Here is a 16,310-nt window from a genome sequence, read left to right on the forward strand (position 1 = left end):
ATATCTCAAAACCCTATCGGAATACCAACGTAATTTTTTGAGGGAAAACGGTCCATTATATTAGCTATCTACCATAAAAATTTGGTGATGGTAAACCAATAAACAAAAAAGTTATGACATTTCAAACATGTCACAATTTTCACATTTAGTAGAAAAAAAATTTTTTTTCGGTGTAAATTATTACGGGGACCGCAGTTTGTTGCTGATTTTATTGTTAAGGGCCTTGCGTGAATTAAACAAGTCGTTTTCATGTATTCATTAGTATTATGTATATTATATGTATAAATATTATGTATATGTATAAATATTATATGTATATGTATATATGTATAAATTAAAATGAATTAACAGATTACACACAAATAAAATTTTTTTTTACCAGGATATTTTTTTTAGAGTATGATCGATGAGTTTCTAAATGTTATATATAAACTTTAAAAGTTTTGGATTTGGGTATGCGTTATGAGATCATGAAGATATTTTTTTTTTCATTTGTTTTACAATATCGAACACTTTTGCATCATTATCAGTACAGTTCGAGTATAGTTTTGCTTTAATTTTATTTTCTGACAATGGAATGAAACAGTGAAATTTTTGGGTTCCTTGGATCGTTTTCGCGTTATTATATTGCTCGCTGAGCTCTGATGCCGTTAATTCGTACTCTTCAGTAGTAGTAAAAAAAAAATGATAATTTTGTTAAATCTTCTTCTTTTCTGCGATTCGCCCAATCAAATAGTTCTTTTGCAGTTTTAATTGGATGCTTACGTTCTTTGGCTAAACTTGCTCTTGTGGTCATGCGCTTTATGGTTCCTCCAATAGCATCACAAGGACCTTTGCCATGTGACGTAGCAAAGAAATGCCATTCTGCATCAATTCCGTACTTTGATTTAAATTGACATAGGCTCGAAAAATTCTTACGGTTTTTGTACTGCGATGCTGCTCCATCAGGCATGAAATATATCTTTCTGATTTCTTTATCCTTATCAACGCGTAAAAAGTTAATCATTTTGGCAATGAACAAATTTACAGATACTGAGTCGTGTCTTAAATCTTCGGAAATTACAATAAAACTAAAATGTTCAATTTGCGTACTTCCATTGGAACAAATAACGAATGGATGAATTGTAGCTTGTTGTACGTTCCAGTGATGGGACTGCACTTCATCTTGCAATACAAAGCTATAGTTTTCAGAAAAATCACAAATGACTAAAAATTCACCATCTTGTAATGTATTTTTCGTATTTTTTAAAAAGCGGGATTGCTCTGTTTTAATAAAGTCGTGAGGAATTAAACTTTATAATTTCAAGCAAAAAAATGACACAAACTCATCTACAGGTTTTACAATAGTTTCTAGGTCACACCTATCCGTGGTCACCCATTGCTCAAATGATAACTGATCAATATAATTTTCTTCAAACTCAGCGAATAAAGTATTTTCCAATGATGAAGAATCTGGACAATCCGAACAAGATCGTAGATAGCAATTTGATGTTGTATTTTCACACAAAAGACTACCAGTTAACATTTTAATATCCTTTGATAAATTGATTCTTTTCAAACTATGTAAGATTAGGTTAATATTTTCGTGTGTTGTGCACACACAAACATTATGTGTTCCTGAATTGGATAGAAGCTTGCATTGCCTTGGACGAAGGCTTGCAAATGAGGAAAAACCTACCTTAATATTTTCGTTAATTTCCTTGAAGCGTGTATACGCTTCTTTCAAAGTAGTCATCATTAATCGTTTTTGGATTGCTTGACGCTTTCCATCTTTTTTTACAGATACATAATCTTTTTGGCCAGGCATAGCTCTACTTACTTCATCGTCTTCAAAATATTGAATTATTTTTTCTTTTGTCTCATCTGTTAATGAAGTACTCGACCTAGCATTTTTGGTTGCAAGACAGTTATTTTTGAATTGTTTTGCCTCTTTTGCTGTATTTCTATTGGTTTTGAACTCATCAATGGCGTCTTGAATAGACCACGAGCTTGGCAGCATCGACAAAATCAATAATTTTTCTTTCCTTGTCGTGGCTAGATTCGAGAACCTTTCCTTCATATTCATAATTACCTCATCGTAGTCTGTATTTTCCACATCCTCAGGTCCTAATTTGAAGAGGTTTCTTCGTACAGCTTCGTTGATTTCACGGTATTTTTTCTCGGGATAATTGACGTAACCCATCTTTGTCCATTTAATCGGAGTCACTTTTATTCCAGCTATCCCTTCGTTGAAGCGTTCGATGTTGACCTTCTGGATGCACTCATCTTCTGATTGATTTGTTGAAACAGATGTCGCTGATGGTACCGTGGCAAGACTATCTGCACTTGGTACTTCTGGTAACTCCTCAGTTGTTGTCGGTGCATCTAGTAATTCCTCAGTTTTTGTTGTTTTCAAACTTCCTGCAACCTGATCCACCGATGATGTACAGATTGCCCGTTTGTCAACGTTTAAACGGCAGGACGTACAAATGCGTAAATTTGTATTCAATGTAGACATTGGAGCATAACCAGCCGCTTTCAGTTTATCTATGGTGCTTTCGGTGAGATTTCGTAGCTCTTTCGAACACTTTTTTTCTGCAAACGGCCTGCAACAGTTGAGAAAGCGACTACTCATGTTGCTCGTTAGATTTTAATAAACAAAATCACTTTTAAGTTTTCACTGACTAGTTTGGTGTCGTTTGCTTGACTGAAGAAAAATTTTACAATTAAATCTTTTATAACCATAGCGGTAGTCTATACCCAGGTGTAATCAGATTTTAACTTTGTGGAGAAAACCAGCGCCGAGAAAACCGACCTGCTTTACGTATACTAGATCACCTGGGTATAGACCCGCCTTGTTCTCTACGAGGTAAACTTTTTGCAGGTAAACTAGTCGTATACCTGTATAGAAAACTTTTTTTGTAGCTTTTGTCTTCAATATTAGATTTCTTATAGATTTCTTTTATCAAAAGGTTTCAACACTATTGAGAGAATTTTTCTTCAGTTACGAACAATAAAAAATATGACACTATCAAGACTTTAGATCACAACACTGGATCGCGTCTAACTTTCTAATAGATGCTATAATAGTTATGAATAATTAAATAAAATATCATGAAAACAACTTGTTAACCTCATGTGGTACCCTTAACAAAAAATTCAGCAACAAACTGCGGTCCTAAAAAAAATTAACAATGAAAAAAAAAAAAATTCACTAAGTGTCAAATTTGTGAAATATTTGAAATGTCATAACTTTTTTGTTTATTGGCTTACCATCACCAAATTTTTATGGTAGATAGCTAATATAATGGACCGTTTTCCCTCAAAAAATTACGTTGGTATTCCGATAGGGTTTTGAGATATTTGAGTTTTTGTGACAAAAAATGATGTTTTTTAATGCAAAAAAAAAAAAAAAATTTACTGTGTGTATATCTATATTTAGTTGTCTAACTTTGTTTCTTTAGTTGTCTAACAATCGAACAAACCGTTTTTGCTGTGCAGCTTTTTGAATATTTTTGAACCATTTTCACATAAACCCTTTTGAAAAGTTAGTCGTGACTCAACCTGAAGATTTGATATCGGAAAATGACGATTTAGATGGAACTGAAAAACTGTGCAAAGTTTCAGATATTTTTGAAATGGTCGATCAGAATCGACTTGCATGCCTCCGTGGAATCCCTCTTAAGTATTTTCAGTCGACTTGTTCTTTTTGTCATGTGGAGAATTTGTCGACCAAATCTTCTGAAATCCAGCAACAAGATGCGCTTATATACTAAAAGTATTGGTGCAAAATGTGTATTGTTACACTGTTCATATGAAATATACAAAAAAAAAAGAATGGATCATCGTACTTCCAAATACAACCTACTTCCCTGAAGTACTTTTCCACTTTAACTTCTCATATGCAACACAACATTTCAAGCTGGGACGGAATTTCCCCAATCTCTCAATGATGCCATAAAATTGGCAAGATAAATTAGTAAGACAAACGATATAGAAATGTAGATTTCCTATACCTCAACCACCAATCACCATGTGACCGAAAGCTATGACGTTCTGACGTTATTTTGTTTTCGTAGATCCGCACCGAAGATTGCAGATGATATTCACACCCTCCGATCCAGGTCTATCAGGTGCTAATTCAATTGTACCAGCTCAGCGGAACATAAAAAGATATGATGCACGTTGTTTTCTTGGCGGTTTACCTCGTGCTGATTTAGTAAGGGTCAGATTTTTCCGGAATTTAATCGATAATTTGGAATTGACGGAAGCTTCAAATGCATCGATTGATTGCTCACATAAAACGAATTTCCTATCGAAGCAATGATAGTCAATTAACGGTGCTTCATGCCTGCACTGAACGTCCTTAAACTTTCCAATGATGCGAGGAAAACGCGACAAATGACAACCGGGCAGCGCATTTATGTACTCTATGCATGAATGTGCAGTTACGACGAGTCGATGCAGTGTTCAACGTCATCGTTTAGGAGGTTGCATCGATCGATAGAAGCTATCGATCACGCAGACGGCGAGGTTGTAAATAATCTTGTAACATGTCCGTTCATTAGCTTGAGATATGTATGTTCGTTTCGCCTTAATCCAAGTTCAATCCCTTGTTGCAAGCGATTATATATTTATTGTTTATTTTTAAACTGAGTAGGGTAGCTGTATAAAAATTGGTCCAGTATTTTTCACGCTATGTTGGACAGGAAGGTGACGTAGGTGTGCCAATTGTTGTTTTTTGTATTGTTTATCCCAACATTGAGAGGTAGGATAAACAATAGAACCGTTCCCCTAAGTTTATTCTTAGCTTGAGTTTGGCCGTTTGTGGACTCTACAGTGTGAACTGTGTTTTACGTAAAGCGTGCCCTTGAAAATCGCTGGAAGATGCAAGTAATCGAATGGGTGTACAATTAAGCCAAAGAAGAGTGCGAAATAAAAAGCTCGTTGCACCTACACACCTCGACGGCAAGGATGATCCGCGAAAATCGACGGCTATTTTTAACCCGATGGTGTACAAGTTGGTATGGACCGGAACAATGTATGTATATCGAAATGATGATTGGTTGCTGCTCGAATCCAGTAGCTGTTTTCGTTTGCAGTGCCTATTACTATAACACAGAAACAGACAGAATGAGATTATGCGAAATGGTTGTTTCCAACAGGTCGTGCACCTCATTTTTTTAAATTTAGAAATTAATAATTCATTCCATCAAAAAGCCTTTTGAGAACGTATCTATTTTATTTCAAAGTGATTCAATAAACACTTAACGAAAACCCGTCAAAATTATCTTAAGTAATTAAAGGACGGCTCCGAACATGTCGGTATCTCAACAAGTAACCATTTTAAAGTAACATATTTAAAGAAAATTTGAAAAAAACTGGTCAGTATTATTTCGGAATACGGTAATTCCATAATTACGTCGGCAATATACTCATATTGAACTCCGGCAAAAGACGATGATTTAATATTTGTGAAGCAATTGTCTTTTCTTTGAACTTTCTTCCTATTCCAAGTTACGCTCCAACTGGGATATCGGCTGTTTCTCAGCTTTGTGTTCTACAAGCACATCCACAATTATTAACTGAGAGCATTATTTGCCAATTAACTATTTGTGCATATTGTATCTGCTTGGACACTTCCACGTTTCACTTTAGAATGGACGGTTTTTCTTGGTTGAATTGTCTGAAACCTCGCATAAAAAAGCAGTTTGAAACGACGCATTTTCTTCTTCTCTCTAGTGTAACGTATCAACTGGAACAGATCAGCTTAGTACTTGTGTGAGCATTTTCACCGACGAGAGACCAATCGATCAAGTTTTCAGTTCAAACAGATATCTGATTCTCCAGATTAGTGCTTTTGAAGATTTGAGGTTTGGCTTCGATTCATCTTCACCTTAATGTTCTCGAAATTTCGTTTAAATAACATGTCTTATGAAGCATTCACAAAATAGTTCACATTTGATCCCCTTCGCGCTCATATACTAATCAAAGGACTCGTGTATTCGAAAATATAGATTTGTTATTTATCTCATCCAAGTATCAACTAAATTGCTCATGTTTCAGGATTTGAATCGGAAAAATCAAGAAAATAGGAGAAGAGGTGATAAAATGAACACCTCAAGGATATCATCTCCAAAATTCCAAAAATCAAAAAATTCAACTTCATTTCCAAAAATATATCTATAAATTATTGTAACCCATTCAAAAAAAAGTCTAAAGGTAGCTGATTTGACATCATATCATAACGATATTCACCTCACTGAAAAACCGCAAAACCTTCGAGCCAAAAGTTACGTCAGTTCTAATTTTCAAATATGGTTTTCTAAAATCTTTGTTTTTGTTGATATATTGTAATTTTAGGGAAAACTTTCCGTTTTACGGTTCAACGAAAAGCTACCGCAGCTGTGACATCATTGATTTGCACTGGTAAATCATCAGTAGGCTTCAATGATACCTTGGATACCGTCTTGATGATCGTTGTTTGTTGCTATTTTTCATAGCGTTTTCTCTTTCAAGCATACTATGATTGAATTGTTTGCTTCAATGATGGAATGATTTCGAAGCCTGCGGTAGAACTTTGACAGCTGCGGTAGAACTCTGCGGCTACCGCAAACCGGACAATTTTCTTAACAACCGTAATATTCACTTAAATTGACCTCCGTATTAACTCTAACACTCTGATTAATGCTCTAAATCGTCCGTGCGTGATTGACATTTAATTAATTTTTTTTTCTCAGTAAAAGGCACGGTCTTTATTTTACCATCTCTGTTCATTTTACCACCATCCGCGGCTACTAGGCAAAGCCATGCTGAAGGTGTCCGGGGTCAATTCCCGGTCGGTCCAGGATTTTTGAAAATTTTCTTGACAATTTTTTTTATTTGAATCTCTACAAGCTACTGCCAACTCTAAGCGGAGGGAACTAAATAAGTTTGAAGTATGTATGGAGAAAGTCGGCCAAATATATGAGAAAAACTGTTCCAACTACCGTTTTGTCTCAAATTCCAAACGTGGCTCATATTTCAAACACTTGACTTTTTATTAAATCGATCAGTTTTTCTATGATTCAAGTCTTCTACATTCGAACCGGAGTGGCAATTACGGGGTGTATGGGCTTCGTGGACGTGCGATTAGTGTTACCAAGCATTTAGCCGCATCGAGTCGAGGAGTATGGGTTTGATTCCCGTTTCAATCCGGAAAACTTTTCGTCAGAAACGTATTTCGGCTGTGCCACTGGGCGTTGCGTGCTAGTCCGTTGTAGTTTAGTTTTATGCTTCCTTCAAAGGACAAATCGTCCACTAGAAGCACTAACGTGCCAGCGTGACTTTTAAAAAATGTTTATGTTCCATCTGTTGATTGTTTTTTGATCATTCATCAAATCCTCTACATTTAAAAGTTGTGAAAATATGATTTTTTACCTTCAGAATCGCCACGAAATAGTCAATTGCTGTAGTCGATGGAATTCTTTCGTTAGTTAGGGGGGCCTGAGGTAAAATAACTGGTACAAAACAATTTGCCAAACTGAAGACCAAACAACATGTATGAAGTGTTCAACCCGTGTCGGTCCAGGTTAAGATTTTTTCAGAAGAAGTTAAGAATTAAAAAAATCACCCTGGATTCAATTTTCACCCATTCAAGAGGTCATTTGGACTTTGAGGCTAAAGTTATAAAGGAGGTCTCCTGGCTCAAATCGGGTCAAAAAACGATCAATTTCCTCTTAATAGCTGAACACTAAAAAAAATTATCGCAATTGTAGTCGATTATACTTAACTTGATGCGAAAGCCGTGTTTAAATATTTTTGAATAATCAGAGTCACTGAATGCGCTCATTTCTAAGCTCATTCATCGTAGCGTGAAAGCTCGCTGCATCGTAAGTAAGGCAAGCGAGGTTGCATTCGCGCTGGGGAGAATGCCCAACGGTTGGAAAAAGTTGTACAGAACAGACATTCAGAGGTAACTTTTTGAATGAATCTGAACCTAAGTGCTTTCCCGTATGCCTCGTGCTCAAGGTGTGCATTAAACTTCATTCTCTTCTTCTTGGCATTACGTCCCTACCGGCACAGAGCTCTGTTTTTCAGCTTAGTGTTTTATGAACACCTTCACGAGAACTTTCTCTGCCAAAGTTAGCATTTTTACATTAGTATATTGTGAGTCAAGTATGTTAATACTTTATACCCTACGGGAATTGAGACACAATACTTAAAGAAATACCTGAAAAGTAACTTGAAAATATATTCCTGAATTGTTTGCCGGAAGAACTGTTAAAAAACATTTGAATAAAATATTAAACAAATTCTAAATTCTTAGCTAGAATTTCTTGAAAAACTTCTTTTTCCTGTCCTGAGGAAACTCCTTAGGAATACATTTAAAATGGCGTTTTTGCAATAGCCTATGGTGGAATCGTTAAGGATTTTCTCGAGCTTTTTTGTCATGCCTGGAAAACTACGAAAAAGCCCGGTGAAATATTCATGAAACATTTTTTGTTGATATTCAAATCGACCTCTTGACGAGAATGCTAAAAAGAATTTCTAAAAATCATCTGAGTAAATTCTTGCAGGAAGCTCTGCAGTTAGGGTCGATGTACCAATAGCCGCATAGCTAAGAACAAAAATTCGTATAAAATCGAAAAATAATGCTAGCGTCATTATTTTTACATCATCTAATAGCTTTTTATCTTGGTTTTGTGGGAAAAATATAAAACCTACTAAAACTCAAATGTTTGTATTTATTATCGCGTGTGCCACTATAGGAATACATGTGCCTATAGTAACACTATTCCTAATTTCTGTTCCTATAGTAGCACTAGCATCACGGCGTCGGCAAAATACTTATCAAAACCGTATTTTTACAAAACTTTTATATTTTTCCTACAAAGTGTGGATCTTAAGCTTTCGTTTGATGTAAAAAAAGTTATTATTTCATTAATTATTTCGTATAATAAAAAATAGTTTCTCGCAGTAGTGCTACTATAGGAACAATAGGTTTACTATAGGCGCAAGGGAGTTCAAATTTTAAGCAAAAATATTTTTTTCGATCATTTTTTGAGCAAAATCAAGATGTAAATCAATGGTACATAGATAAATAGCCTGACCTTCATGTCAAAAAATGTTTTGAAAAGATTTCTAGCAAAACGGCCGTGAAAAGTCACTAGTGCGACTATAGGGGACTGTCCACTAAGGGAACACCTACCCTATTCATGGAAGAATTAGGGAAGGTATTTTTGATATTTCTTGGTGAATGGAGAAATTCCTGGTAAGTATACTGCTCATAACTGCATATTTGTGACATTCAACATTTTTGACGAATTCGTGTTGATATCGTGGAACGTTTTCAAATCATAAATACTTCCGATCAACTTAATAAAATCTGTGAGATTGTTCTTGAAAGTTCGAAAAAAACCGAGATGTCTTGATACATTGCCAAATTTCAACCTCATAACAGTCACATTGCATTGAGATACATAGGCATCCACATTGATATGGGCCTCTTATCAGATTTATTTTCGGTCTATTCATCCAGTGTGAGATATGAATGGTACAAAACTTCAGCTTCAAATAAGTATTGTTGAGCTCTTGGAATTTTTTAGAAATTCTAGTTTCTTCCCATACTGGCAAAAAAATGCATACTTGATACTGCATACTTTTGTTGTATGTTACCAATATGCAGTTTTGGGCAGATACTCCCAAAAACTTCAAAAGCAAATAAAAATGGAAAAACAACGATGTCTATAGGAGTGTCTATAGTATTATCTTGGTAAATGATTATAAGAAAAACTGATTTAATTGTTTAGTAGCATTATTAGATGTTGTGTTTTTGCCCAAGGCTCAAGGGGGATTTTTTTTTCAAAGATCGTTGTAAAATAATGAATTGACTCAAAAATCTTTGAAAGAATTCCTGAAACAAAATAAGTGGATTTTCGGAGGTATCACTAATAGACTTCTAGAAAGATTCGTCTATCAGAAATTTAAACTATTTCTTGATGAGATACGAATTTCGCGTCTTTTTGACTGAGAGTAATGTTACGATTTCGTCATTTCTTACGCTAATGATTAGGATTTTTTTATACTCAACAGTTGAGCTTCTAGTTTGAAACTCCCAAATCTTAAAATAAACGTTACCATTATGTGTAGGTATGTGTGGCTTTACGCCCATTTATTCATTTATTCCACTTAAAAACGCTTCCACAGACTCCTAAAGATATGTCCCCAGAGCATTCTCTTCAAATTACTCCAATGATTGTTCATTAAATAAGCTCGGTAAGTTATCATAACAAATTTCGGTCGATAAATTTCTACAGAAATTTATTCAGGAATTCCATAAACATACATCTTTATCTGCAGATGTTCTTCAAGATTTCCTTTTCTCTCGCGTTTATGAATCTATGACAAAAGGTCGAAAGACATATAATTTTCGACATTTTCTCTCTCAATTTTTTATCCTTTCGATGATTTATCTTCCGATCTTTTGTCCATAAGCCACTTCCAATAATCTCTCCCGAAGGAATCTGTGAAGAAATTCCTTAAATTATGAATTTCTTCACAGATTCCTTCAGGAGTTCCTTTGAGTATTCTTAGTAGATTTTCTACAGGTATCCAACTATGTTTTAAACTACCTTTTCCAGATTTGTTTCTTTTTTCAGAGATCTGCCAGTAGTTACTCTAAGGATTTCTTATATATTTCATTTAATAAATTTCTTTAAAAATTAGTCCAGCAATTCCCCAAATAGTTTCACCGGAAATCATACAAAAAGCAAGGAATCTTGCATGTTTTCTTTTTCATGGATTCAACAGAAGTTTCTTGTTCCTGAAAGTATTTCAAAGATTCATTCAGGGATATTTGAAAAACTGTCGAAAATGAGCTCTTGAACATTTTTCCTCGAAAATAGATAAATAGATGCACCTTTCTTGAAATTTTAATACGAATCGGTTGATTATTGAGCTTTGGGTGATTTTTCGAAATTAAATTTCTAACTCGGACCGAAACGGGTTAAATACATAAATCTTAAACAATTAAAAACCGAATTTAGTACTGTAGGGGGGCTGGGGACAAGAAGGACACTTTAAGATATATGGGTTCTACTTCTTCTTCTTCTTTCTGGCATTACGTCCCCACTGGGACAGAGCCTGCTTCTCAGCTTAGTGTTCTTATGAGCATTTCCACAGTTATTAACTGAGAGCTTACTGTGCCAATGACCATTTTTGCATGCGTATATCGTGTGGCAGGTACGAAGATACTCTATGCCCTGGGAAGTCGAGAAAATTTCCAACCGAAAAAAATCCTCGACCTGTGGGATTCGAACCCACGACCCTCAGCTTGGTCTTGCTGAATAGCTGCGCGTTTACCGCTACGGCTATCTGGGCCCCTAATGGGTTCTAATCATGGTTGATTAGCACAATTTTTGAAGATTATTCCAGTGTAGGGGCAAGCTCATCTTTTGTTCTAAATGATGTTATCGATAGATTTGAAAAATATAAGAAACACATGATGATTTGAGATTTTTGAAAATGTCTCTTCTTATGAGGTTTTTAAACGAGGCACGGGGCAAGAGTGCCACTCGTATGGGGCAAGAAGACCACCAGAGCAAAATGCCACAAATTTTGTATATTATTATTTCCCCGCCTAAACGATAAATTGTAGAGTAAGTAAAGATAACAACTGAGGGATAAAAGTTGACTTATAGTTAAAAAGTAATTTTACGAAATTAATTTAGTTTTCATCTTATTTGACTGTAACAATAATAGTAAACATTTTCAGAAACCATTTTGAATGTCCAAGATGGTTTATTTTGATTTTATTTAGTAGGAAACATTGATTTAATGCAATATTAAACAAGAAAAATAAAAGTTCATTTGATTTTATATGGGAAAATTGTGGTGTCCCTCTTGTCCCATAAGACATACTGTTATTATATATGTAAAATTTAATGTCAAAAGGACTTTTTCGAAAAAATTTCCTCACAGCTATATTAAACAATTGAAAATCATCAATACTGTGCGGAAAAATCAATATGTTTTGTTTTTATTCGGAGTCAAACCTTGTTTTCCAGTTACATTCTTATAATATTTTGCATATTTTGCGTTGGTGAGTTAAAGACATTTTTCTTTTTTTTTGTACTAAACATTTTTAACTGTAATATTTACACAACCCTCAATTAGTACTCAATTAATACTTATCCTGCGTTAAACATCAAAAACTTGATTTGATGTTGGCACTTTTGCCCCGGGTGTCCTTCTTGCCCCATGTCCCCCTACTATTTAATTCCACTAGAGCAAGTCGAGTCTAGTACACGACATTGAAGACGGCCTTACAGTTGAGATCGAAATACGCGTATGTATCATAGGATACAAACTCTAGTGGAATTAAATGTGCGGTACTTAATTCGGTTTTCCATTTATTCATAGGTATTTCACTAAACAGCTCGAAGATTGATTAACATAAATCAACCCTACAATGTGTTGAGAGAGTTTTATCCCAATTATAGGATTTTTAGAAAATTGAACTTTTCCCAAACCCAAATTTTGTGGGTCCACAACGTACTTCTTTTTTGGGGCAAAACGTGCACAACATGGACGCAAGACTCACCTAAACAGAGAGAGAAATGGCAACCATGAGACAAGATGCACCATTGTAGTTTAAAGCTAATTTGATTTATTGAAGAAAAATAAAAAATTCTAGATGATTTCCGCTTAAAAGATAATTCATTTATGCATAATTTATAGGCAAAGGCTTCAAATGACCCAAATTAGACAATTGAAATTTATTTTATCATTCTGTGCAATCTAATGGAGTGAAAATTGAACTGAACTGAACTGAAAATTGTAGGTAAATATGATTCATAGTGTTGTTTCGCCAAATCATCTCATCGGCAATTAAACCAATCTCTTAACATCTGTTTTAAAATCAAGGCTTGTAAAATCCCTTTAACCCCTGGGATTTTGTGGATAAACTACCTAAGAATGACACATCCACCTGTAAACTAAAATAAACGTTTACAACGTATCTGGGGTGTACACAAAAGTCCCATTTCGATCGGTAAGAGATTACGCTGCTTTCGTTGTGGAAGGGAAAAAATCCCATAGACCGTGCTCATATTAGCATTCTCGACTGAGTTTTTTTTAACGCCAAATGTCTATTCCAAACAAACTTGATCGAATGATTACGGATTGTCAAAGCGATCTAATTGATAAATACGACGGTTTTCTCACGCACATTTCCAGCTTTATGGCGCATAGTATACGATTATCACGTCAATCAGATTTTATATGATGCGAAACGTTCTTTGTTTCGAGCTTCGCGAACTGCGAATGCACGAATCACATCCAAACTTCCAGGATGCAAAACCTCTCGTTACTACTCTCAGCTGTGCCATAATGTTACCAAAACTGGACAACATTACCCCAAATATGCACTGCATGGTACAAGTATGCCATACAATATCGTGCTGCTAAGGAATGCAGTTAAGGTAGGTCATATTTTTACGAAGTTTAGCACATTGGACTATTATCGCTGCAAAAACAGCAACCCCATGAACTACATTATGTAAGCATCTTTCTTGGTTGCAACGAGTGTGAATTATCGAAAATCGTCATTCATATGCTATGCTGTTGAAATTCGCGGGCACGAAAATAAATGTTAAAAAATTGAGAATATAACTCAATATGAAAGATAGAAAATTATTTCTTCTATTACCATTTGAAGTTGACAAATTGACGATACAACACATTGATACAACTATCAGCCGTGCAATGCTAGAGCAGTTTTTTCATAGATACCCGTATCACGTTATACCATTTGACTGCATACTCATGCTTGTTTTCGGGCAGCTCGAAACCAACGCCAACGAAAATTAATATTCCTTGCAACAAGTTGCTCACTCATGCATAATTGGATTATATGTTTCCTCAATTGATTCACGTTCACGTTTTTCTTCCACTTCATTCACAGGGCAAACATCCTTAACAGCTTCGTTCACACAAAATATATTTCGCTCTTTAGCCGACTTCTTAGTTGACCTTGGAGGATCCGTCCTAGTACTTACTTGGCTTCCATGCTGACGACTAGCAGAATTCCTCACACATTTCACCAGAGTATCAGGTTAATGTAATATAGTAACAGTTCAACAGGTTCTCTCTATATCTGGTTGGTTCGAAATCCTTCCGGTATCTTCAGATTGTAGGTACCACCAGTTGCCACGATGACTGTTCGGATAATACTGATTCTTGAACGCACTTCCATTGAATCCTCCCAATCTCTCAAGTACCATACTGTCGACGTGATTTTCGTCCTATATTTGCACACCACTTTTCAAGTACCAGCCCGTATTGAAGCAATCAATTACTCCCAATTGCGCGATTGAACCAAATTCAACGACACATGATCCACACAGCCTTCAAATTCAAACGATTTTGGGGAAGATTACCGCCCGGCGCCATCCGTCTTCCACTAGGTTGCCAATCTTCAGTGTAAACAAATAGCAAATCCCCACACTTTGGCAATACGGTGGCAGTTAGCAATTCACTTAGAAGATGTAGACTCCCGAGTTGTATCAACGCATTCACGCATGCGTCCGTAGATAACGATCAAATTGACCTTATAGAGCTCACAGCTCCTCCACACTGCACCACTAATCAAAACACGCGCGTATGCATTCAACGGATATTCGAACAATAACGACGAAGATGACGTTTTGCTCGATCGATCGCGAAACTAAATCTTGGAAGATTTAAACGGGCTCGAGAGAGGAAGCGTGTGATCTTGTTCCTCCGCGCAAGCTTTGTTGAATGTTTGTTGTTCTGTTTAGTGCGATCGCTTTTGGGCTTGATGCTTACCTACCTATAGCCCCATATCCATGGACGTATGCAGGATACTCATCGGAGGTGGGGGGTGGTTGTTGGAGCAAGCGACCCCAAAAGTTTAACGCAACCACGACCACTAAACATAACATATCAAACGTGTGCTTGGATTAGGGGAAATGTAACATGATCGATTTCTCTTCATTGATCCTCTCTTCTGTGAATGAAGGTGACAAAATACGAGTTTTTTTTTGCACTTTTTCACTTTAGGACGCTAGTCAACGAAGCAATCTTACATTTTGAGGTGGAAGTATACCAACAAACTTGCATTTAGTCACCTTTATGCACAGAAGAGAGGATCGATGAACAGAAGTCGATCATGTTACATTCGCCCTAATTCAAGCACACGCTTGATATGCACTGTTTTTGCATGAAATACTAACCTATAGGGAGCCGGATCCTATTCTTGGCACTTTTGCTTCACTTTGGCAGTGGGGTTTTTTGAAAGCTACGGAGCTCATATTTGGCCACAATATGCACCGTACTGAAGCGCTTCTTATTGTAAAGTTTGAGACAATTTGGCCGAGAAATCCCCTCCATGCCAATGTGAATCATGGAAATGTTCAAATAACTCTGCATCCTAGTGACTAACAATTTCAACTTGGCTACGGTACACATACAGTCGCCTCTCTACATTTCGATATCGAAGGGACCATCGAGATAGAGAGATATCGAGACAAAGAACTATTCTTTTATGAATACTAGATTGAAAATCACTCCGTTACCAGGAAAATAATAAACAAGCAGACGTCATCTCACGTTCCAAAATTGTTATGAATCACTAAAATCTAGTCTAGTCACCTTTGATTATGATTATTTCGACACACAAAGAGAAAGTTTGGAACAAATTGACAATGGAGCTATCGAGATAAGGAGAATATCAAGATATGGAGAGAGAAAATGTATGCAGAATGAAGGAACCGAAGAAACCATCGACATAGGGTAATGTGACCAGATGTGTCCCGGAAAAAATCCGGGACGCTTGTCAGATTTCATTCCAAATGAGACACTGCTCATATTTGATGTGCGATTCACATTCATATTCATTCTAAGACATGTACTATATACTAAGTTAATTGAAATAAAAAGTATTGACACTGTACTGTTAAGTTGAAAATTGCTCTGTCTCGGATAATCCGGGACGTCTGGTCACTTTAACATAGGGAGAGATATCGAGATATAGGAAATCAAGATGTGGAGAGTCGACTGTATAATGATTTCATACAGTTCTTCTAATACAGTCATCTCTCCCTTACTCGATATTGAAGGGACCGAGTTAGGGAGGTATCGAGTTACAGAGCACAAAACCAGTGCAACTGCGATCCTAGGGACCATCGAGTTAGCCATGAAAACCAACTTTTGCTATGGTTTTATAACTCGATATCGAGATACGGAATATCGAGTAAGGGAGAGTTAACTGTAATTACCTAGAATATATCCCACCACCAATGCTTCCAGGAATAACTACTGAATTTTTA

The 16,310-nt window shown here is 36.0% G+C and overlaps 2 protein-coding genes across 6 annotated transcripts in view; one reads left to right on the forward strand and one right to left on the reverse strand.

Moving 5' to 3' along the window:
* Positions 1-16,310, forward strand: part of LOC5568063 (GATOR complex protein WDR24) — a 103,529-nt gene that overhangs the window by 26,714 nt on the left and 60,505 nt on the right. The window lies entirely within an intron of this gene.
* Positions 1-16,310, reverse strand: part of LOC5568062 — a 64,970-nt gene that overhangs the window by 4,792 nt on the left and 43,868 nt on the right. Inside the window, exon 1 of one of the 5 annotated variants that reach the window (XM_021850642.1) lies at positions 14,019-14,756. The exons of 2 other annotated variants lie outside the window; for them this stretch is intronic. In XM_021850642.1, the coding sequence (XP_021706334.1) occupies positions 14,019-14,029 (11 nt within the window). In that variant the 5' untranslated portion in view covers positions 14,030-14,756. Of the gene's footprint in view, positions 1-3,995; positions 4,160-4,184; positions 4,381-14,018; positions 14,757-16,310 lie in introns of those variants that run through there. 2 more of the 5 variants (XM_021850643.1, XM_021850644.1) reach the window with 2 other exon arrangements.

Source organism: Aedes aegypti, chromosome 3, assembly GCF_002204515.2.
Source record: "Aedes aegypti strain LVP_AGWG chromosome 3, AaegL5.0 Primary Assembly, whole genome shotgun sequence".
Lineage (NCBI taxonomy): Eukaryota > Metazoa > Arthropoda > Insecta > Diptera > Culicidae > Aedes > Aedes aegypti.